General features: G+C 37.9%; 2 protein-coding genes and 1 non-coding gene across 9 annotated transcripts; 2 read left to right on the plus strand and 1 right to left on the minus strand.

Moving 5' to 3' along the window:
- Positions 1–2,011: 2,011 nt before the first annotated feature.
- Positions 2,012–2,083, plus strand: trnae-uuc (transfer RNA glutamic acid (anticodon UUC)). The gene has a single exon. It is a non-coding gene; the product is annotated as a tRNA-Glu (tRNA).
- Positions 2,028–24,157, plus strand: fam114a2 (family with sequence similarity 114 member A2). Of its 5 annotated transcripts, none has more exons than XM_061962687.2 (14): positions 2,028–2,074; positions 16,372–16,560; positions 16,617–16,716; positions 16,792–16,893; positions 16,961–17,067; positions 18,785–18,919; positions 18,985–19,146; positions 19,217–19,340; positions 21,342–21,427; positions 21,761–21,853; positions 21,989–22,113; positions 22,182–22,254; positions 22,323–22,376; positions 22,446–24,157. In XM_061962687.2, the coding sequence occupies exons 2-14, from the start codon at positions 16,396–16,398 to the stop codon at positions 22,545–22,547; spliced, it is 1,428 nt and encodes a 475-aa protein (XP_061818671.2). In that variant the 5' UTR covers positions 2,028–2,074; positions 16,372–16,395; the 3' UTR covers positions 22,548–24,157. The 5 variants fall into 5 exon arrangements, with proteins under 5 accessions (XP_061818671.2, XP_061818670.2, XP_061818669.2 ...); XM_061962686.2 differs by lacking the exon at positions 2,028–2,074 and adding an exon at positions 15,130–15,292; XM_061962685.2 differs by lacking the exon at positions 2,028–2,074 and adding an exon at positions 15,140–15,416.
- Positions 5,804–11,605, minus strand: LOC133607754 (microfibrillar-associated protein 3-like). Of its 3 annotated transcripts, none has more exons than XM_072913785.1 (3): positions 11,582–11,605; positions 10,626–10,874; positions 5,804–7,445 (listed from the first exon to the last, which is right to left on the minus strand). In XM_072913785.1, exons 2-3 carry the CDS (start codon positions 10,831–10,833, stop codon positions 6,811–6,813), a joined length of 843 nt encoding a protein of 280 aa, XP_072769886.1. In that variant the 5' UTR covers positions 10,834–10,874; positions 11,582–11,605; the 3' UTR covers positions 5,804–6,810. The 3 variants fall into 3 exon arrangements, with proteins under 3 accessions (XP_072769886.1, XP_061818674.2, XP_061818675.2); XM_061962690.2 differs by lacking the exon at positions 11,582–11,605 and adding an exon at positions 11,184–11,258; XM_061962691.2 differs by lacking the exon at positions 11,582–11,605 and adding an exon at positions 11,089–11,171.
- Positions 24,158–24,197: the final 40 nt, after the last annotated feature.

Genomic DNA, 24,197 nt, shown 5'->3' on the forward strand with positions numbered 1-24,197 from the left:
CCGTATTGGTTGTGAGTGTTCCCACTTTTATTTATCAATTTGTCCACTCTGTTTTTGAATATTTTTTTAATGATTTTAGAAAACGGTGGCAGTAAGTAAACAGGTCTATAGTTTGTGAATTGGTGTTTGTCTCCAGTCTTATACATTGGTACTACTCTTGCTATTTTCCTTTTGTTTTGGAATTTTCCAGTTTGAAATGACAGATTGGTAATATACGTTGAAGGCTCTGAAATGTCTTCAATAACTTCTTTTTATCGATTTCATATCAATTCTGTGACAATCAGTTGAAGTCTTGGATCTGCATTTCTTTACAATTTTGATTATTTCCTTTTTTGTCACATTAACGAGGAAAATAGAGTTGGGATTTCTATCTAGAGTCATTCCAGTCTTTAACTGGAATCCTTTGCTCTAGGTTAGTTCCAATATTTACAAAGTAATTATTAAAGTGTTTCACTATTTTGTACACACACACACACACACACACACACACACACACACACACACACACACACACACACACACACACACACACGCACACACACACAGGCATATAATACATGTTTTTACATTATAATGTAAAAACATAAGTGATTACCTGAAATACCTGTAAAGTGAGCAAAAAAGCTAGCATGCTAATGTTAGCATGCTTCAAGTAACTACATATTTGACTCTGAGATATTTACCTAAAACATTTGCCAAAAAGCTAGCATGCTAATGTTAGCATGCTTCTAGTAACTACATATTTGACTCTGAGATATTTACCTAAAAAATTTGCCAAAAAGCTAGCATGCTAACATTTGCATGCTAGCAATTAATATTAGCATCGAGCAATTTGACTTTTGAATGGTTTGAATTGGTCGAAGGATTTGAAGGTCGGAAAACTTGTTTTCCTATTTTTAACATACGTTTTACGGAAAAGTGGTAAATATAGGCAAACCGTAAAATTATTTGGACATAAAATATAGATAGCTTGAATGTCCTGAATAAGCGCAATGTTTTGATTGTGGAAAGGTTGAAATGGGCTTAAAAATGCCGAAGTAGTCAAAATAGTGCTCTGAGAAAGTGGGAGTTCCGGGAAAAGCGACAGTTTGTGGAATTTTGAAAAGAGCCATGACTATAAAAGATATGGTGAGCATGTCATTATTCATATGTATGTGACTACATTTCCCATGATGCAACTGGCCCGGTAACTGGAATCATTTGCTCTAGGTTGGTTCCAGTATTTACAAAGTAATTATTAAAGTGTTCCACTATTTCGTACACACACTCACATGCACACAGACGTATGACACATGTTTTTACATTACAATGTAATAACGTAAGAGATATTACCTGAAATACCTGTTAAGTGAGCAAAAAAGCTAGCATGCTAATGTTAGCATGCTTCCAGTAACAACATATTTGACTCTAAGATATTTCTTTAAAAAATTAGCCAAAAAGCAAGCATGCTAACATTTGCATGCTAGCAATTAATATTAGTATGGAGCAATTTGACTTTTGAATGGTTTGAATTGGTCAAAAGATGTGAAAGTAGTGAAACTTTTTTCCTATTTTTAACAGAGAATATAAAAGTGGGAAAAATAGGAAAACCGGGAATTATTTGCACATAAAATATAGATAGCTTGAATGTCCTGAATAAGTGCAATGTTTTGATTGTGGAATGATTGAAATGGGTTTAAAAATGAGCACGTTATTGTTCACATAAATCACTGACTACTTTTCCCATGATGCATTGCGTCATTGGCGGCTGCCCATGAAAACTGAAACATACTTCAAAAAAACGTCACGTCAAAGCTTTTAACAAAATACGTGCACTTACAAGGACATGTTCGCCTGTATATAAGTTTATGAGTATGTCTTGCATGTATACTTTGATTTAATGTCGTAGTTTCCGGCAACAAAGCTAATTCGGTTACAATTGGTCAGTTATGTGACGGCGTTAATTCCGACGTAATAAATAGGAAGGCTTGTGAACAATAATTTTAACAAATTTCACAACAGCACATATCAGTCCCATATGGTCTAGCGGTTAGGATTCCTGGTTTTCACCCAGGCGGCCCGGGTTCGACTCCCGGTATGGGAACTACTTCTTTTCCATATAAAAGCAGAATTTAACACATCCAACATTCGTTACCACGCTTAGATTACCCTGATGCGGGAGTACAATTTGTCGCATTTCATCATGCTCGGAAATCCTAAAATGCACATTTAATACGTTTAACTTCAACATATATTACGTGATGTCCTTGAACGCAACGGCCAACCAACCATAATACTATTAATGTTATTTATAGTATAACTGCTATTTAAAAAAAAATAGTTTTAAATTAATATTCACTTATGAACACTCAAATAATTTATTTTTTAACTCAGAAATTAATATGACCCATAAGAGGGCAATAATATGTGTTGCACGTTAGGAACACTGACTTGAACGCATTAAATGTGGCTGTTTTTACCTTGTTTTGGCCAACAGCGCCCCTCGGAGGCTGATGTGAGTTACAACACGCCTTCACGTCAATAAATTACGGTATCTATTATTATTAATACATCTTTATCTTCCATTCCTACACACAGCAAAAAAGATAAACACTTAACGAAAACTGTTCTAAGAGTTTTTCCTATTAAGGTTAACATGTTTTAGCTAGGGTAATGTTCAAATGATCACAGTAATCTCCTCGGCAAAAGGTCACTGTGTATTGTTTATGAAACAGGTTTTTTTGTAAATAAATTCAACCTGAAATTAACAGACCAACACAGAGGCACGGATTAAATGTGCATTACTCTTCTTTGGGTGTCGACATAGAAACAAGAAAGGGGGGAAAAGAAAAAAAGATAAAGGTCTGTCAAAGTGAGCACAAATCAAGGTGATACAAATGTAGGAGGAAACAGAAAAAGTGAGAGCTCAGCAAACAAAAACAAGGTCTGGTTCCAGTAAGATTACATTACCCCCATAGGAAATAACAGTGAAGGAATTGTGGCCATCATTAAACTGTTTATTACCTGTACAAGTATTGTTTTAAGTAACAATCTTAAAAATACATAGAAGTGTAGGAATGTTTAAACAAAACAGGAACAAGAATTAGGTCAAAACGATATTAAAAAAAACAGTTAGCTTTGCTGTACTTCATTTCCCAGTTAATATTCCAGTTCATGAAAAATAACAAACTTCAAGTTGTGTGACAAATTGTTACTGTCAAAATACAATATATCAAACAAATATATTTCATAACATTATATATGCTAATTTCAACAGTTTCTATAAAACGTATCAAATGAGGGAAATACCAAGCTGTATTTCATATTTGTTTATGTTATCCTGTTTTTTTTTTTACTATAAATGAGAATATTACGCAAAAAGGATGATATATTTTATTCACCCATTTTATTTCTAACTGTATACACCTCAGTCATATATTTTGGAACTTGACACATGCTAACTGTTAGCATGCTAGCTGTTTTAGCTCATTTTGCATATGTACATTAAAGAGTCATATGTTTTAGTGCTTTACATAAGCCAACTGTTAGCATGCGAACATTAACATGCTAGCTGTTTTCATTTCATTTTGCCAATATACAGTTAAGCGTCATTTTTTAAGTGCTTTACATGTGCTAACTGTTAGCATGCTAACATTAACATGTGCTATTGTCCACTGACACAATAGATCATTTTATTTCAGGTAAGCTATAAATTGGGGGGGGGAATTGTAAGTAGAAATTAATCTAAAATAGATGACAGCACAAGAGTGCATGACTCTAGCCTTCACTGGGTTTATACAGAAACACACACATCACAAACCCATCCACTAAGAAAAACAACAACAAAAAAAACGTTCAGAGCTTTTTACACTGATCATTTGGAAAGTCCTTCAAAGTGTAAAATGGGCTGGGTTGAAACTTAAGTACCTTACAAAGTCCAAGTATGAAACATTGGGGATGATGTCGTTATCACCACTCCACTCAGACTTGTCCATATGGTAAGGATCTTCACATTCAGTTACGGCTGTTTTGTCTTCATAACGATGAAAATACTTCATATCTAGTGACTCAAAGTATCTATCTGTCGTATCAAAGCCGGCGCCATGTTATTTACCAATGAATACTTTGGAAAAATCACGTGCACATTGAATAGCTCTGTTGTGAACAATGAGTCTCAGCAAACAAAGCCTACCAACATGGTCGCCGGCAATGCATTGTGGGATATTTCGGCAAAAAGCCCAAAGTCTTCTAAACACCTCAGGGTTTTACACATTTTGGTACTAGACACATGCTACCTTTTCTTTTTGTTAATTTTACCGATATAAACTTAAGAGTCATATATTTAGGTACTTGACACCATAGACATCTTATAAGTAGACAAAGTATCGAGCGCTACTGCCTACTGGCGCTGACGAGACGTGGGGCAGCCATCTTGGAGTGGTGATCCGCTCCACTCAGTGCAATTAATTTGGCAGGAGCAATGAACTGTCAGCGCATTTAATTCATCTTACCTCACTGAATACCACTGATTTTCACGCGTTTTTTTTGTCATACGTGTAGCTATGATAAAGGACACATGTTTTGGCGTGTTTTATTATTCATAGTTTTCTTAACAGTAATAGAATATTCTTATATGCTATAAGTGACCGGACGTCCGAGATCAAAACTGGGAATATAATCCCAGAGAAGGGGGGAAAAAAAAAAACGGTCTGATATTTTTAAATTGAAGAAACAATATGATTAGGTTATATATACACACATGCGCATATCCTACATAAACAATGTATGAATACATTAGATAGCCATATATCTTAGGGACCTATAGACTGTATCTGTTGCTGCAGCAGCAGAGAGTTTATTCTGTCTTGACACTTTGTATTGATATTTTGTATTACATTCTTCCCTTAAATGATAATGTTTACAGTGATTGTTTTATATGTATTTTTTTTATGTATGTCGCTTTGGATAAAAGTCCCACACATTTCACGAAGGTTGGCTACACAAAATTGGGTTGGAAAAGCTAGACTAAATTTAGACTTGTATAATACTGTATAGCCACTGTCCATCTAATTTTTTAGTTAGCTAACTTATATTACCCCCCCCAAACCACTTACAAAATCTGGACTGTGGTCCTAACTTTTACCCCTGTTGGCTTTTACAATCTTTATCTTTATTATTTATTTCAACTTTATGTTATTCAAGTATGACATTTTCAAATTTAATTAATTTCATTGACAAGCAATTCTATTATGGTCATACTCTTGTTTGCTGGCGGCTACGATTTCAGTACTATTGAAGGTCTTTGCTCCTTCTGAACTCTGTGGTAATATTCTTTTCACAAAATACAACCAATAGTACGTTAATGTTAAATCTTACTTGTGAAAAGTAATCCCCCGATTCCTATTTTCAACAGTCCACTCATTTGAACAGGAAAATGCTGAACACCAGCTTTGTTTTCTACCAGTCAACTGTCAGTTTAGGCTGCTCGCCGGCTCCTCGTCACCACTTCAAGATGGCGGACGAATTTTTCGCATCACAGCAGCCAATGCTGCATCTAGGGCTGCAACAACTAATCGATTAAATCGATTATACAAATAGTTGGCGATTAATTTAGTCATCGATTCGTTGGATCTATGCTATGCACATGCGCAGAGGCTACTTTTTATTTTTTTATTTTTATAAACATTTATTTATAAACTGCAACATTTACAAACAGCTGAGAAACAATAATCTAAATAAGTATGGTGCCAGTATGCTGTTTTTTTTCCAATTAAATACCGGAAAGGATAGAAATGTAGTTTGTCTCTTTTATCCAATTATTAATCGAAGTATTAATCGACAGATTAATCGATTATCAAATTAGTTGTTAGTTAGTTGCAGCCCTAGCTGCATCTACTTATAAGATGTCTATGGAAATAACTCCATCTCCAAATTTGTCAAGATTGGTTAGTTTGTGACTGTGTTTGTATTGACTCAGACGACGTCCACTAGTGGGTTAACGGTATGCGTGTGTATAATTTGGCTCCAAATTCCATGATTTCCCTCAGAATGGGAATCCTGCGTCATAAGTGCCCGCAGACTTATGTCGCGTGGGGGTGAGAGGGCCCGGTCAACAGTATTTAATTTGTACATAATTAAGGTCTGAGCAGCAAAGGCTGCGAGAGCCATGTTGTAATGTCTCCGTTTTCATTTTTCTCCCACTTTAATCGCATTTTGAGGCCCTTGACATGTACGACAACATGCCATTTTTTTAGGGGTGCGTCTGTTTTGGCGAAAAAAACTTTCGAAATTGGCTCTCTAGCACACCCTCGAAATGTTGAAAAAAATAGCCTTTCCCACCAATTTCACGTATCGTCACAAACATCGCTAGAGACGTCTATCGTGACAGGGCGCACATTAAAGTGTCAAGAACCTATATTTGAAAACAAACAGGAAGTCGGCCGTCTTAATTTACGCTTGGCATCTTTGGGCCCAAAAACTTTAAAAAAAACTCCTCCAAGGGACTTTGGTCAAATGAGTTGCGATTAAAATGTCAGATATGATAAATTGCCATGGAATTTTGCCTATGCCTTTGGGTGTGGGCGTGGCTTGGTGCCCAAATTATATTTGATGACTCGCAACAAGACTTTAATTTCTTATAACATAGCTCCAAAAACTCCGATCTTGATCAGAATTGTTCTAAATGATTATGACACTGAAGTACTGGATCGGCGAGGGCCCTCTCAACGCTGCTCGCAGCTTTTATTAGTATTTGAATCCCTGCTCCAACCAATCTTGTATTATAAATAAGTCGGGCGCTCATTGGCATGTTTTTGAATGAAGTAAAGAGGATTAAGGTGAAGCGTACGTCGAGTGCACCGCTACCTTGACGTCGGTGCTATTGCCTTGTCCCTCCTCACTGGACATCAGCGCGACTGATACTTCCTGATTCTCTGCGTTGACTACCTCCTGTCCGCTCTCCGTGGGCTTCGTCTCAGGGTTGACAGCCTCCTCCACGAACGTGCGACAGTTGAGGATGAGCGGCGGCAGGGGGATGCTGCGCGCCAGCTCCTCTATTTGCCGCGCCAGCTCCTTGGTCTTGAACTGCGTCACCTTGGCCAGCTCCAGCGTCTTGGCTGATGTGATGATCGGGATGTGCTTGGCGACCTCGAAGGCCTTCTGGAGCTTCTCGGCGCCGTCGGTGCGGAAGAACTCGTTGATGGCCCGCTCGGTGTCCTTCAGGTGGCTGCTGACCATGCAGAGCCGGGCCACGTTGAGGATCATAGTGACGGAGAAGGCCACCAGGCAGACGGTGACGTAGTACAAACCCAAGCCGCTGTCCGTGTGGGCCACGCGCACCGTGATGGTATAGTTGGCGTCCCCGACCCCCGAGTCATTGGAGGGGACGCACGTATAGCGGCCGCGGTCCCCGAAGGAGATGACTGAGATGTTGAGTTGTCCTGTCTCGTCAATGTTCCACTTTCCAGCTAGAAAGAGAATTATAATATTAGTTAATCCCACTTTTTGACAACATTTTGCAAAATTTGCTAACATACAGCGCTAAACCTTCTGGGTAATGTAGTAAATAAACGTATTTATAAATATATATTATATATATAAATAAATATATATATAAATAAAGATATTTATACATATATGTATTAATTCATATACATATATGTATATATATATATATACACACACATATATATATATATATATATATATATATATATATATATATATATATATATATACATACCGTATTTTCCGCACCATAAGGCGCCCTGGGTTATAAGCCGCGCCTTCAATGAACGGCATATTTCAAAACTTTGTCCACCTATAAGCCGCCCCGTGTTGTAAGCCGCATCTAACTGCGCTAAAGGAATGTCAAAAAAACAGTCAGATAGGTCAGTCAAACTTTAATAATATATTAAAAACCAGCGTTCTAACAACTCTGTTCACTCCCAAAATGTACGCAAATGTGCAATCACAAACATAGTAAAATTCAAAATAGTGCAGAGCAATAGCAACATAATGTTGCTCGAACGTTAATGTCACAACACACAAAATAAACATAACGCTCACTTTCTGAAGTTATTCTTCATTCATAAATCCCTCGAATTCTTCTCCTTCGGTGTCCGAATTGAAAAGTTCTGGCGAATATGGGATCCAAAATGGCCGGCTCCGTCTCGTCGAAGTAATCGGAGTCAGTGTCGCTGTTGTCCAGCAGTTCTGTGAATCCTGCCTTCCGGAAAGCTCGGACCACAGTTGTGACCGAAATATCTGCCCAGGCATTTACGATCCACTGGCAGATGTTGGCGTATGTCGTCCGGCGCTGTCTCCCTGTCTTAGTGAAGGTGTGTTCGCCTTCTGTCATCCACTGTTCCCACGCAGTTAGCAGTCTAGCTTCGAATGCCCTGTTGACACCAATATCTAGCGGCTGGAGGTCTTTTGTCAATCCACCCGGAATGACGGCGAGTATTGAATTAAGCGCGTAAGCGTGTCTCTTAATGTGATGTTATGAGCTAGCAAATATAACAACTACACTACCCAGCATGCAACGATAGTGACGAGCATGCGCGGTAGCCCTGAGAAGCGTTGTATGCTGGCAGTTAGAATGTGGTTATGAGCACGCTGTGAGTAAACGTTGAGAACTCAGTTAACACGCCTCGTCTGCATTATTTATAATTAGACAGACAACACACTTAATAGGAGCCATTTTGGGGTCTTTACATAAACACACAAATGGAAATGAAACGTCACATATCCCAGCATGCACCGCGCGCTTCTTCTTCTTCTACGGGGAAAAAAGATGGCGGCTGTTTACCGTAGTTGCGAGACCGAAACTTTATGAAAATTAATATTGACATTAACCCATATATAAGGGGCACCGGATTATAAGGCGCACTGTCAGCTTTTGAGAAAATTTGTGGTTTTTAGGTGCGCCTTATAGTGCGGAAAATACGGTATACACACATATACATATATATATATACATACATACATATATATATATATATATATATATATATATATATATATATACATACATATATATACATACATATACACACACATACATATACATATATATATATATATATATATATATATATATATATATATATATATATTACACACACACACACACACACACACATTATCGGCCGATAAATGCTTTAAAATGTAATATCGGAAATTATCGGTTTCAAAATGATCGGTATCGGTTTCAAAAAGTTAAATTTATGACTTTTTAAAACGCCGCTGTGTAACGTAGGGAGAAGTACAGAGCGCCAATCAACCTTGAAGGCACTGCCTTTGCGTGCTGGCCCAGTCACACAATATCTGCGGCTATTGACACACTCACAAGTGAATGCCACGCATACTTGATCAACAGCCATACAGGTCACACTGAGGGTGGCCGTATAAACAACTTTAACACTGTTACAAATATGCGCCACACTGTGAACCCACACCAAACAAGAATGACAAACACATTTTGGGAGAACATCCGCACCGTAACACAACATAAACACAACAGAACAAATACCCAGAACCCCTTGCAGCACTAACTCTTCCGGGACGCTACAATATACACCCCCCGCTCCCCATCTACCACTACCCCGCGCCCCCCCAACCCAACTCAACCTCATGCTCTCTCAGGGAGAGCATGTCCTAAATTCTAAGCTGCTGTTTTGAGGCATGTTAAAAAAAATAATGCACTTTGTGACTTCAATAATAAATATGGCAGTGCCATGTTGGCATTTTTTACCATAGCTTGAGTTGATTTATTTTGGAAAACCTTGTTACATTGTTTAATGCATCCAGCAGGGCATCACAACAAAATTAGGCATAATAATGTGTCAATTCCACGACTGTATGTATCGGTACCGGTTGATATCGGAATCGGTAATTAAGAGTTGGACAATATCGGAATATCGGATATCGGCAAAAAAGCCGTTATTGGACATCTCTATAATTCACACATACGCAAAGCGGAGAGTTTTGGATCTCTACACTTTGGCCAGCGTTTGTAAAAGTCTTGCTTTTTTAAAGACTCCGCGTGTGGCCAAGAGGCCTAAACGCAGAGATAAGTATGCGTTTATTAAGTATCTGTGTTCGTGTGCACATGGCCTTCTTGTCTTCTTGTCTTTACCATGAGTTGATTAACGTGGACCTCGACTTAAACAAGTTGAACAACTTAACTTGTGATTTAGGGCTATATAAATAAACATTGATTGATTGATTGATTGATTATTCGGGTGTTACCATTTAAATTAAATTTAAAAATTAAAGTACCAATGATTGTCACACACAGACTAGGTGTGGCAAAATTATTCTCTGCATTTGACCCATCACCCTTGATCACTCCCTGGGAGGTGAGGGGAGCAGTGAGCAGCAGCGGTGGCCGCGCTCGGGAATCATTTTTGGTGATTTAACCCCCAATTCCAACCCTTGATGCTGAGTGCCAAGCAGGGAGGTAATGGGTGGTATGTGGTATGACTCGGCCGGGGTTTGAACTCACAACCTACCGATCTCAGGGCGGACAATCTAACCACTAGGCCACCGATTGTACGGAATATGTTCTGTACTGTGCAATCTACTAATACAAGTTTCAATCAATCAAGTCCCAATGTGTTCTGGAACAAAATGGTCGCCTATACCTGGGTTCCCAACCAGCAAGCGTCCGCTGGGGCTGAACCATCTGACGTCATCGCGGGCCCCCGTCACGTTACACTCAATCAGGACGCTGGATCCTTCCTTCACCACCATGCTGGGGGCCGCGGCCACTGCCTCCGAGCGGTTCTCCGCGCCATCCACCATCCAGATGCCGAGTAGCACGAACGCTAAAAGCGCGGTTTTGTTCTTCATGATGGCGTCCTAGCGTGAGTGCACGTGTACTAATGACATACCTGCAGAAGAAGAAATAGTAGTTTTACAAGTTGGGCAACATTTTTACACTCTTTTTTTTATCCGTGTTTGTTTGCTTATAACCTACGGTGATTTAAATTGCTAGGTTAACATAATTAAAAGTAAAATAGGTCTACTTATGATTCAATAATACATGATTAATGTACGCATTCCCCACAATGAATATAGCAACGCACACCTAAAACATATGCTTACAAATCACAAATTCTCACTATTACTCTGGCGGACTTTTTTACACTTCAAATATTTAATAAATACTGTAAAAATTGTGAAGAAAAATATGTCGTTACCGTCAGGATAGCGATGGGAATCAAGGCAAGGACCTTCGCTAACTGCTTGTACTTCCGCAATCAGGAAATGAAGCAAGTGGGCGGGGCTTGCCATCAGGTAAAGACACTTTTTAATAAAGATGAATTATGAGTTATTATGTGTTTCGTGATTTTGAAAATAAAACAATATAGTTAGGTGTTAAAGCAAAGTAGACACACATTTATTTATTTTTCTAAAATCTTACTTTAGAATTTTAAGTCACGGAAAGGTACCGGAAGTCGTTTTTTTTTCTGGAAACCAGACAAGAACCTGAGCTCACTGCTATTGGCTGAGAAACAAGGGTGTGGAAAAGTGCCTTGGCTTTTTGTGTGAATTATAAATGTATGTTTGTTGTTCAATACAAAAAAATAAAAAATACCTTAGCTCATTGCTTCTACTTCCGCAATCAGGTAGGAAATGAAGCAAGTGGGCGGGGCTTTCATCAGGTAAAGACACTTTTAAGTAAAGCTGAATTACGAGTTAAACTCATTAGGAGTTTCGTGATTTTGAAAATAAAACAATATAGTTAGGTGTTAAAGCAAAGTAGACACACACATTTTTTTTCTCCTAAAATATTACTTTACAATTTTAAGTCACAGAAAGGTACCGGAAACCAGACAAGAACCTTGGCTCACTGCTATTGGCTGAGAAACAAGGGTGTGGAAAAGTGCCTTGGCTTTTTGTGTGAATTATAAATGTATGTTTGTTGTTCAATAAAAAAAAAATAAAATAAAATAAAATAAAAAATACCTTAGCTCACTGCTTCTACTTCCGCAATCAGGTAGGAAATGAAGCAATTGGGCGGGGCTTGCCATCAGGTAAAGACACTTTTTAGTAAAGCTGAATTATGAGTTAAACTTATTAGGAGTTTCGTGATTTTGAAAATAAAACAATATAGTTAGGTGTTAAAGCAAAGTAGACACACGCATTTTTTTCCTCCTAAAATCTTACTTTACAATTTTAAGTCACAGAAAGGTACCGGAAACCAGACAAGAACCTTGGCTCACTGCTATTGGCTGAGAAACAAGGGTGTGGAAAAGTGCCTTGGCTTTTTGTGTGAATTATAAATGTATGTTTGTTGTTCAATAAAAAAAATTAAAAAAAATAAAAATAAAAAATACCTTAGCTCACTGCTTCTACTTCCGCAATCAGGTAGGAAATGAAGCAAGTGGGCGGGGCTTGCCATCAGGTAAAAAGACACTTTTTAGTAAAGCTGAATTATGAGTTAAACTTATTAGGAGTTTCTTGATTTTGAAAACAAAACAATATAGTTAGGTGTTAAAGCAAAGTAGACACACGCATTTTTTTTCTCTCCTAAAATCTTACTTTACAATTTTAAGTCACAGAAAGGTACCGGAAACCAGACAAGAACCTTGGCTCACTGCTATTGGCTGAGAAACAAGGGTGTGGAAAAGTGCCTTGGCTTTTTGTGTGAATTATAAATGTATGTTTGTTGTTCAATAAAAAAAATAAAAATAAAATAAAATAAAAAATACCTTAGCTCACTGCTTCTACTTCCGCAATCAGGTAGGAAATGAAGCAAGTGGGCGGGGCTTGCATCAGGTAAAGACACTTTTAAGTAAAGCTGAATTATGAGTTAAACTTATTAGGAGTTTCGTAATTTTGAAAATAAAACAATATAGTTAGGTGTTAAAGCAAAGTAGACACACGCATTTTTTTTTCTAAAATCTTACTTTACAATTTTAAGTCACAGAAAGGTACCGGAAACCAGACAAGAACCTTGGCTCACTGCTATTGGCTGAGAAACAAGGGTGTGGAAAAGTGCCTTGGCTTTTTGTGTGAATTATAAATGTATGTTTGTTGTTCAATAAAAAAAATAGAAATAAAATAAAATAAAAAATACCTTAGCTCACTGCTTCTACTTCCGCAATCAGGTAGGAAATGAAGCAAGTGGGCGGGGCTTGCCATCAGGTAAATACACTTTTTAGTAAAGCTGAATTATGAGTTAAACTTATTAGGAGTTTCGTAATTTTGAAAATAAAACAATATAGTTAGGTGTTAAAGCAAAGTAGACACACGCATTTTTTTTCTCCTAAAATATTACTTTACAATTTTAAGTCACAGAAAGGTACCGGAAACCAGACAAGAACCTTGGCTCACTGCTATTGGCTGAGAAACAAGGGTGTGGAAAAGTGCCTTGGCTTTTTGTGTGAATTATAAATGTATGTTTGTTGTTCAATAAAAAAAATAAAAAAAAAATAAAATAAAAAATACCTTAGCTCACTGCTTCTACTTCCGCAATCAGGTAGGAAATGAAGCAAGTGGGCGGGGCTTGCCATCAGGTAAAGACACTTTTTAGTAAAGCTGAATTATGAGTTAAACTTATTAGGAGTTTCGTAATTTTGAAAATAAAACAATATAGTTAGGTGTTAAAGCAAAGTAGACACACGCATTTTTTTTTTCTAAAATCTTACTTTACAATTTTAAGTCATAGAAAGGTACCGGAAACCAGACAAGAACCTTGGCTCACTGCTATTGGCTGAGAAACAAGGGTGTGGAAAAGTGCCTTGGCTTTTTGTGTGAATTATAAATGTATGTTTGTTGTTCAATACAAAAAAATAAAAAATACCTTAGCTCATTGCTTCTACTTCCGCAATCAGGTAGGAAATGAAGCAAGTGGGCGGGGCTTGCCATCAGGTAAATACACTTTTTAGTAAAGCTGAATTATGAGTTAAACTCATTAGGAGTTTCGTGATTTTGAAAATAAAACAATATAGTTAGGTGTTAAAGCAAAGTAGACACACGCATTTTTTTTTCTAAAATCTTACTTTACAATTTTAAGTCATAGAAAGGTACCGGAAACCAGACAAGAACCTTGGCTCACTGCTATTGGCTGAGAAACAAGGGTGTGGAAAAGTGCCTTGGCTTTTTGTGTGAATTATAAATGTATGTTTGTTGTTCAATAAAAAAAATAAAAATTAAATAAAATAAAAAATACCTTAGCTCACTGCTTCTACTTCCGCAATCAGGTAGGAAATGAAGCAAGTGGGCGGGGCTTGTCATCAGTTAAAGACACTTTTTAGTTAAGCGGAATCATGAGTTATTAGGATTTTCGTGATTTTGCAAATAAAACAATATAGTTAGGTGTTAAAGCAAAGTAAACACAAAAAAATATTCTAAAACCTTACTTTACAACAAAAGGTACCGGAAGTTTTTTTTTTCTGGAAATCAGACAATAACCTTAGCTCACTGCTATTGGCTGAGAAACAAGGGTGTGGACATGTCCCCAATCCCCATTCTCTATAGAAGAGATCAAATTTGGTATTTTTTATAAAGGACTGTGACATAGAAATGTTGGTCAACATTATTATGCTCCAGGCAACATTTTTTATTTTTTTTTACATAAATGTCGTTTTATGAAAGTAAGGCTGACATTTTCCAATTGGCTTAATGGGTTACAATTATCAATCAAATATTGGACAATTATTAAAAGTACAAAAGCCCTTAAATTGATATCCTTGTTAAAAACATTTAAAGTGATTTAGCTAGCCCTGTTTGTCTTTTTTATTTATTTTTTTCATATTTTTTTAAGTATTATTACGCTATCTGTATTAGTTTTTTTTGTTTTTTTCCTTGATTTTGAAAGTGCCTTGGCTTTTTGTGTGAATTATAAATGTATGTTTGTTGTTCAATAAAAAATACCATAGCTGAATGCTTCTACTTCCGCAATCTGGTAGGAAATGAAGCAAGCGGGCGGGGCTTGCCATCAGGTAAAGACACTTTTTAGTAAAGCTGAATTATTACTCATTGTGAGTTTCGTGATTTTGCAAATAAAACAATATTATTAAGTGTTAAAGCAAAAAAGGCACACAAAAAATAATCTAAAATCTTACTTTACAATTTTAAGCCACGAAAGGTACCGGAAGTCGTTTTTTTTCTGACCGGACGTAGATTTTATTTGACGGAAGTGTCTTTCACTTGGTGGCTTTTATTGCGAAGGGTCTGAACCGGATAAGCGTTAATCAATATCCACAAACTGTAGCGAGTCTAAACGAAATGTGACGTGGCTAAGCCATTTTTGGAAGACAAAGGACAGGACAACAAATCCGAAGAACAATTTTTAATTAATGTAAGATAAAAAGAAGAGACGTGTCGTCCAAATTTGACCATGTTGTAGACACGTATGAACGGCGAAGGTAACTTAGCGTCAACTGCTAGCATTAACACTTTTGACAGTTGGTACATCAGAAGAAGTGAGTTGTTGGTATGTTATTGTGCTCATATTTTGTCTCTCAATCGTTATTGCTTGAATATAATGCCTACTATTTTTGCCTTGATACGACCATGACACGTTAAACCATCACTGCAGATTTAGTAAACAACCTGGCCACAATAATGTCTACATTAATGTCAAAAGTAAACAAATAAAGGACAGGGAGATACGGCAGCAACGTTGTGAAAGTTATGCTAACTAGCTAGTGCAGATTAGGATTGCACTGTAGAAACTGGACCAGTTTGTTCGTGGGGGAAAAAAAGCGTACACAGTTAATTGTAAAACTTTTTAAGATATACCGTTTTTAGCTAGCTGGCAGTCGCCGTGGCAACAATATTTAAAAGAATGGTTTTGCCTTTCGCAACCAATCCTTCAGGGACTTTGTACCTCCACGTCTTGTTTACGATTAGCATTGAGAAAAACTAACTTGCTAACATTCTGTTACTTTAATTACAGTTAAAGTTATTAACCCCCATCCTAAAACTAGCATAATACTTTAGTAATTGAAATAAAACAATTAAATAGTTCAAATATTTAAATAGTTGCCCTGTTGCGCACAAATTGCTGGTTCTCAGGGCGGTCTAGTGGCAGGTGGCATGCATTTACTAAACTGCAGAGAGTATCAGGCGACCATTAGCTGGAATAAATTTACCACCTAATCATAATGTTAAAGATTTGCAGTGTCTTACTTAGGTTTTCATCTAAAATGACTGTAACTCGAGTTATTTAGACTAAGACTTTTATTGTCATTAAAAATTTTAACTTTACAGTACAGATAAGAACAACACATTTTGTTGCATTAGCTCATTAGATTATAACACCAGTTATATATGCTATCCCTCACCATTTATTAAATAAATCAAAAGAATGATTCCAAAACAACCCAGAAAGTCAAAACTACAATTCAATTTAATGATGATTTTGTATTTGTTTAGGGTAATGCGCTAAGTCGATCGACCATGTCGGACAGCGCAGCTAACGCAGCCGAGGTACCAGATACCGACACACCTGATGGCACCCCGCCGACCACACCCCTTGTAGCGACGGATGTGGCCCCCACGAGGAAAGCCAGAAGGAGGGCAGAAGCGGAGGAGACGCCGAAAGTAGAAGAGCAGCCTCCAAAGGTAATGATAATGAAAGTTTTTTTTTAAAGAATCTGAATAATTAAAATTTCCTTTAGGTGCCCAGTGAGTCTACCGTGTCCCAGGGAGGGTGGGGTTACTGGGGAAACTGGGGGAAATCCATCCTGTCCACTGCAACAGCCACTGTGGCCACCGTGGGTAAGTACGGCTCTCAACAGAACCCCGAAGCTGGCTCACCTTTTATTGCATTTGATGCCGCAATTTCTTGTTCAGGTCAGGGGTTGACCCAGGTCATCGAGAAGGCCGAGACGTCGCTCGGCATTCCGAGTCCGACCGAGATGTCCGCTCACGCTGAGGGGGAGGAGAGAGAAGAAGGTTCAATATTCCCGGCGCCTCAGTTACTCCTTTCATCTAACGCAATGGCGTTTTGTTGATATTCAAGGAGGAGAAACTCCGACTGAGACGGAGCGAGTGGCGGGAGATGGAGCATCGGCGGTAGAGAGTGCTATGGGGATGTTGACGTCGCTCAGCAGTGTCGTTCAGAGCACAGTGAGTCTGAAATAAAGCACAATTTAATGGCGTATTGATACTAATTATCGAAAAAAGGCGTAACCCCTTAGTTACTTAAGTAGTAGTAAACCATGTAACTTCTCTAACCAATTGTTGCCAAAAAGTAGTAATAATACAATTTTTGCTTTCTTCACAAAATAAAAATGTACTTATTTTTCTAAAAGAATGACTATTGATCATAAAATGACAATCCTTATCTACAATTCGGCCTTGGTCATAAAGTAAACGCCCCAGTGAGACCATTGCAGCGAAAGACACTCTGAAATCCCTTCCTCCTGTTTCAAAGACACCTGTGATGTTGACTCTGTTACGTAATGCCGAATGGAGCGACTTGCAGGCTTATGGACAAAACACACAACCATGGACTACTTACAACACAGAGAAGCACACATATACACACCACCCCAAATATCACGCTTTCGCTTTCACTTATTTTGGGAGTTGCTTATTTTCTTCTCCAACCATGTTTCCCTTTTTGTTCCTACCTCCTTATGGGGCGCCCCCAGGTGGCGATCCATTGTCTTCCAGTTCTGTATAGCCCTGTAACTGTATATTATGTCTGTTATAGGACAGGTTGTACTAAAAACTAATTGTGTTGTAATTTTAAGTGCAATGACAATACATTATATTCTATTCTATTATAAAACTTCAACTTATATGTGTATATATATATATATAATAAAATAAGTGATCCTATTATGAAAAAAAAAACTATTAACATAAAATGTCAACTTTGTAATTGGCAATTTACCCATTTAGTTTGTAGTCGTAGTTAAACAGTTGTAATAAAACAAGGAGAGGAAAACATTTCACTGGAAATTACTACAAATTTTGATGTATGAAAAAAGTAAATTTGTACATGAAAAAATATGCATACAAATACTATATCCAGATCCTATATTTATATAGGATATTGGTCTTATCATTTGTTAGGGGAAAAAAACACGTATCGGGTTGCACGTAAAATCTCTGATACAAGCAGTCCTACAGCATGTTTACTTATGCAAAGCTAGACAGCCAGTTAACACCTAAATGTCCTCCAATAAGCACACAAGGTTGGTCCTGTATTTTAGTCAAGTCATTTACCAAAGATAAACACGGTAGGCTATTGGCTACTATGCTAGCGGCTACACAACAGCTAAGCCCACAGTAGCACACAGGCTAGACATACTATATAATAGTTGTCCTTAATTGAACAATATTGCAGTCTTGTCAATATAAACAAGTATCAAATAATTAAGAGTTGCTTATGACTTACACATACAAAGTTTCCAAGGCAGGAGCATATTAAAAAGTATCTAGGAACAAATGTGTCCGCATTATTAAACTTACTCTGTCATGGGCTTGACTAAATGAATTATTGTGACCACTAGGTGTAGAGAAAAAAAACACTCAACAAAAAGACAGCATAAGTCAATTCCAGGCGATTATTAACCAGGTTAGTGGTTTTTGAGGCGCTACCTGTTAAGAATTATCTATGTTCATGTGAAATGTATGTGCCACAGATACTTTGCAGTACTGTGTGGAACATTGTATGTCTTAACAAAAATTGCTTCTTTTATTTTAATTAGCGTGTTTTTTGACTGTCTAGAGGTTTAGCTCGGAGCTTCAGTTACTGTACTTCTGCTTGAGGCGTATTAAATGGTTCAGGTGTCTACGGATAGTTGTAGCTCACCTGCGCCGGCTTTGCTCACAGGGCAAGACGGTCCTCAGCGGCGGTCTGGACGCTCTGGAGTTCATCGGGAAAAAGACGATGGACGTAATCGCAGAGGGCGATCCCGGCTTCAAGAAAACCAAAAGGCTCATGATCAGGAACTCTACTCTCTCGCAGGTAAACAAAGGAAGTGGGTGACGGGTTAGCGAGCCGGGCTGATGTCTCTCTCCTTGGTCGTCCAGGTGCTGAGGGAGGCGAAGGAGCGAGAGCTTCAGACGTCCAAAGAGGAGTCATCGAATGTCGAGAAGAAAGTGGTGGCTCATTACGGGATGCTGTTTGACGAATATCAGGGTCTGTCGCACCTCGAGGCTCTGGAGATGTTATCTAGGGAGAGCGAGTCAAAGGTTGGACTCCAGAAAAAAGAACGGCAAGAAAGGGAAAGGCGGTCTTTTATTTGTGTTTGGTTTCCTGCAGGTGAAGTCGGTGCTGACGACACTATCTGGAGACGAGTTGAGTCAGCTCAGAGAGGAACTGGAGCTCATCAAGGATTCCTTCTCTCTGATGGAGTTTGATGAGGAGGAAGGGGACGAGAAGAAAGGTACTTTACCACTCACTGCTGGGAAAGTGGATGGAGTGATGTTCCCCACTCTGGCAAATGTAGTATGTCTTTCTTTAACTGCACTTATCAGCAAGCCTATTTTGCTATTACTAGCTTGTTGAAGAGGTTTAGCTCTTAGCGTCGGGTTCTTCTACTTTTGGATCTTGAAACACTTTAGTCAATTATCAGATCAAACTGCGTTAGTTTGCAATATACATTGGAAAACAGAACGAAATATGAAGAGTGACACTTTTTGAATAAAAAAAATCACAAACACAATGGATGGAGTGAGGTTCCCTGGGCAGGGAATGTTAGCTTGTTAACAACTTTACATCTACGTAACTTTTTTTACCGTGCTCATAACACCAACTAATATGTTTATTACTAGCATGTTTATTTTATGTAAAAATGGCTAGGTTCGAGCCTCAGGTTATTCCTTAGTACAGAAAGTAAACAGAAAGAGAGCCAGGTTTTGAACTAAAAATGATTTAAGAAATATTTCAATCATCTTTTATCCTACAATACATACTATTAATAAGCAGATGGAGTGAGGTTCCCCAGGCTGACAAAGGTAGTATGTCAGCAACTATGCGGCCCCTTAACTTTGTTACCGGGCTCATATTTTTTAACAAGAACTTGTAGGCCATTTTTGCAATTAGTATATTGTTTTTTTCAATGTAAATAAGCTTAGCTCAGAGCCTTGTGCTTATAAATAATGACAATTTCTCAATTATGTGGAATTTGAATATTCCATTGCCACTTTTACACGTGTGTTATGTTGCTTTTTCTTGAATCAAACAAGGCATATTTGATTTTCTTCTAAGCGGATCGAGGGAGGTCCTCAAATCAGTAAAGTTAGCATGTCAACCACCTTGTACCCTCCTAACTTTTACCATAAGAAATTGTCGGCTTATTTTATTCGGACATGTTTTTCCATTTTAGATGTAGAGGTTTAGCTTAACGCCTCAAGGTATTCCTGAGTACAGAAAGTAAACGGGAAGAGAGGCAGGTTTTGAACTAAAAAATAGTTAAGTTAATTAGAAATATTGTAAATATTTGTATTGTAAATATTTATTTTGGACAATTTAAAAAATAAAAATAAACCCAAAGCCAAACAACAATGGTTGATAAAATAAAATAATAAATTAAATAACAACATAGTGATTTTTCGAAAGGGAGTAGGGAGAAGCAGAGCTTGTTTAATTCCACCCATTTCCTGTCTAGAAATAAATTCTGACACAATGGTTCACTTCCTTTTTGTTCTTAAACACAACAACAACAAATGAACAAATAAATATCAACAGTTCACATAGATAAGTTGGTAATTTACTGAGTGGTTTACATAATTGACTGAATTTGTGATAGGTTCTGTATCATTCATCAATTAGGCTCAATATTTTTATCAGTAATCCTCTTCCCTGTAATTTTAAAAACACTTCAAGTTTGAACAATTTCCCAAAGTGGATCACATCAGTACATTGTTTGACTTCAATCCATTCCATATGTTGCAATCATCTTTTGCTTTACAACACTGTTAGGTAAGCAGACGGAGTGAGGTTACCCAGGCTGGCAAAGGTAGCATGTCAGCAACTATGCGGCCCCTTAACCCTGTTACTGGCTTATTTTGCTATTGTGTTATTTATTTTCAATGAAGAGGAAGTTAGCTCAGAGCCACAGAGGTGTGTACTTTCACATGTTGCCAAATATGTGGAATTTAAATGATCTATTGAACGTTTTACACTTATGGTGCTCCTTCTTGAATCAACAGAGGCATATTTGATTTTCTTTTGGCTACTTGGTGGATGGAGGGAGGTTCCCCGAGTTGGCAAAGTTAGCGTTTCCGCAAACTTGCACCACTTTTACTTTACCATGCTCATGTTCACATTGTCCTAAGAAATTGTTGACTTATTTTATTCTGTTTTTTTTTACCATTTAAGATTAGCTCAGAACCTCAGCTTTTTCTGCTTTTCTATTATAATTTTTTTTTATTTTTTACTCCAGACCAAGATGGCTCAGAGTTTGAGACGGAGCTCACAGAAGCCTTGGAGGGTCTCAGTGTTTCTGCTACAGCCGGTAAACTCAGCAAGGTACAGCTAATTACGCCCCGACTGTTTCCACTATTCTCTTACAAAGTGATTCTCAAACTGTGGTACGTGTACCACTATCCATTTAGAATCACACAATTAAATATTCAAACACAGTGTTACTGTTCAAACTGTGTGTAATGTTACAGTGGCCAAACATATCAAATATATTTGCTAAAAATAAAATATCTGGCTTGTTTTTTAATATTACTCAGGCCTACTGCGCTGCTGTTTTTTAACGTTGGTGATTATGGTGGTACTTGGAGAGCCAAGTTATTTCTGAGGTGGAACTTGGTTAAAAAAAGTTTGAGAAGTGACCCCTAACCTCCCCTGTAGGCCTGTAAGGACGCTTGCGGTGTGATCGTTGACCTAAACAAACCAGCGGAGGGCGACGGCAAGGAGGATGCGAGGGCGACGCTCACTGTGGAGGTACGGTACTTGCCGTTATGTCACCCGTCATCAAGGGTTTGGGTAGTTTTGAGAGTGGTTAACTTCTTTTTACTCTTTTAACGCAATCCTTTTTTTAATGACGGCGACCGTTTTAACGAGTTCAGTTTCAAACAGGAGGTGAACGCCGCGGCCATCAGGAGCCTGGCCGAGCTGACAGCGCGATCCATCGAGCTTTTCCACAAGTTGGCCGAGAGCATCCTCCTCTGCAACGGCGCCGTAAAGGCGGACGCCTTGTCGCTGTAAGACCATATTAAGGTGGACGACTTTGCGTCTTTTCCCAGCATTCATTTTCCCAAAACTCCCTCAGGTTGACGGTCGTCCTGTGTAAAGAAGTATCGCTGCTCTCCAAGAAGTTCACCGCCTGTTTGACAGCAGCCGGGGTTAGTTATTAGGATGTTAGGCGTTGCAAAAAGCCTTCAACATATAATCAAATATTGTTTCTTCCCAGTCAAACGAGAAAGGAGAGGTCCTCAACCCGCTTATTACTGGGGTCTTCTTGGAGGTTTGTGCCTTAAGCTGTTTGAGGAGTAAAATATGTATGATTGTAAGTCCTACATCATTGTCTTCACAGGCGTCCAACAGTGCCTCCTACATCCAGGACGCCTTCCAGCTCCTGATGCCCATACTGGAGCTCTCTCACATCCAGAGGAGAGCCGACACGTCGGAGCAGTGAGAAGCCACTTCCTCTCCATTGTGCTCTTCCATCAAACAGTATTAACTATTTTTATAAGTATTTAACTGCAGAATAATTCATACCACTACTGCTTATTTGTGAACAATTATTCAGTAGAAAGGCACAATAAGCCTTGTGAGCATTTATAACAGGGATGTCCAAACTTTTTCCACTGAGGCCTGCACACTAAAAAAATTATCAAAGCATCAAAGCCATTTGGATACTTTTCATTTTCAAAACCAATACAGAATAGATTTTTTTTTTTTTAAACCTCTAGGACTCCCCTTAAGTTTGGTTGTAGGGACCTGCAAGGGTCTCAGTCATAAAAAATGTAAAGAATAAGTCGTATATTAGTGAATTATATTTATATAGCACTTTTTCTCGAGTGACGCAAAGCACTTTACTTTGAGAAACCCATTATCTACATTTAAGCTATATTAATTGACCTATTTAAGGCTCCAGTTACTTCACATCAAATATTACACTTAGGAATTTTTGGGGGCGGGTGAAATATTGCATATTTTGGCCATGGGTGGCTCTGAGAGAAAGGTAGGTGAAGCGTCTTGCCCAAGGACACAACGGCAATGACTAGGATGGTGGAAGCTGGATTCGAAAACAAGGAACCCTCAAATTTCTGGCAGGCCGCTCTACCATCAGAGCGACACTTCCCAATATATATATTGTTTTATTCAACGCAAAAATCTCTACATCAACTTCAGGTTTATCTGTCGATGAAAGTTTAATTTTCTTTTTTCTTTTTTTACGTTTTATATACTTTTTGTCAAAACCCTGATTTCAATGGCAACAACACCAAACATGCACTATTTCCCCCTCCCAAAAATTCAGAGTGGAAAATAATTGGAGCTTTAAATAGGCCAATAATTCATAACTGATTAATTTTTTTATGAAATTACTGGGGCCCAAAAGGACACAAAAGTATAAAAAATAAGTCACTTTTTTTTTCTTTTTTTTTTTTTACTTTGAAGGCTTAAGTCTCTAGATCAACTTCAGATGTATCCGTGGATTGTTTTTTTTGTTTGTTTTATGCCCTTTTTGTAAAAAAACAAAAATAACTTGTTTTTTTATATGGCAAACACAAAATATGCAATTTCCCCCCAAAAATATTTCAAAGTGTATTTATTAATGTGAGGTAATTGATAATAATTCATAACATTCATTGTTGTTATTATGTGTATTATTATTATTATTAACAGTGACAGCTTTAAAGGAAAAGAAAACAGTCTTTATGGCAGCTTTGTGTTACTGGAGTCAACATTCAACTTTGTTTCTTTTTAATAGTATGTGCAGCTGGGATAGGCTCCAGCACGACCCTATAAGGGACAAGCGGTAGGAAATGGATGGGTGGATGTGTAAAAAAAAATAGCTGCGGGCCACACTTTGGACACCCCTGATCTATAACCTCAGGTGGTCTTATAAGAAGAAGGAACTAGAGTACAATACTGCCAGCTTTGATCTCTTATTGATTGATTGATTAATTGAAACGTTTATTAGTAGATTGCACAGTGAAGTACATATTCCGTACAATTGACCACTAAATGGTAACACCCGAATACGTTTTTCAACTTGTTTAAGTCGGGGTCCACTTAAATTGATTAATGTACCTTTTCTAAATAAATTTTTTTAAAGAAA

The sequence above is a fragment of the Nerophis lumbriciformis genome, linkage group LG09 (genome assembly GCF_033978685.3).
Source record: "Nerophis lumbriciformis linkage group LG09, RoL_Nlum_v2.1, whole genome shotgun sequence".
Classification (NCBI taxonomy): domain Eukaryota; kingdom Metazoa; phylum Chordata; class Actinopteri; order Syngnathiformes; family Syngnathidae; genus Nerophis; species Nerophis lumbriciformis.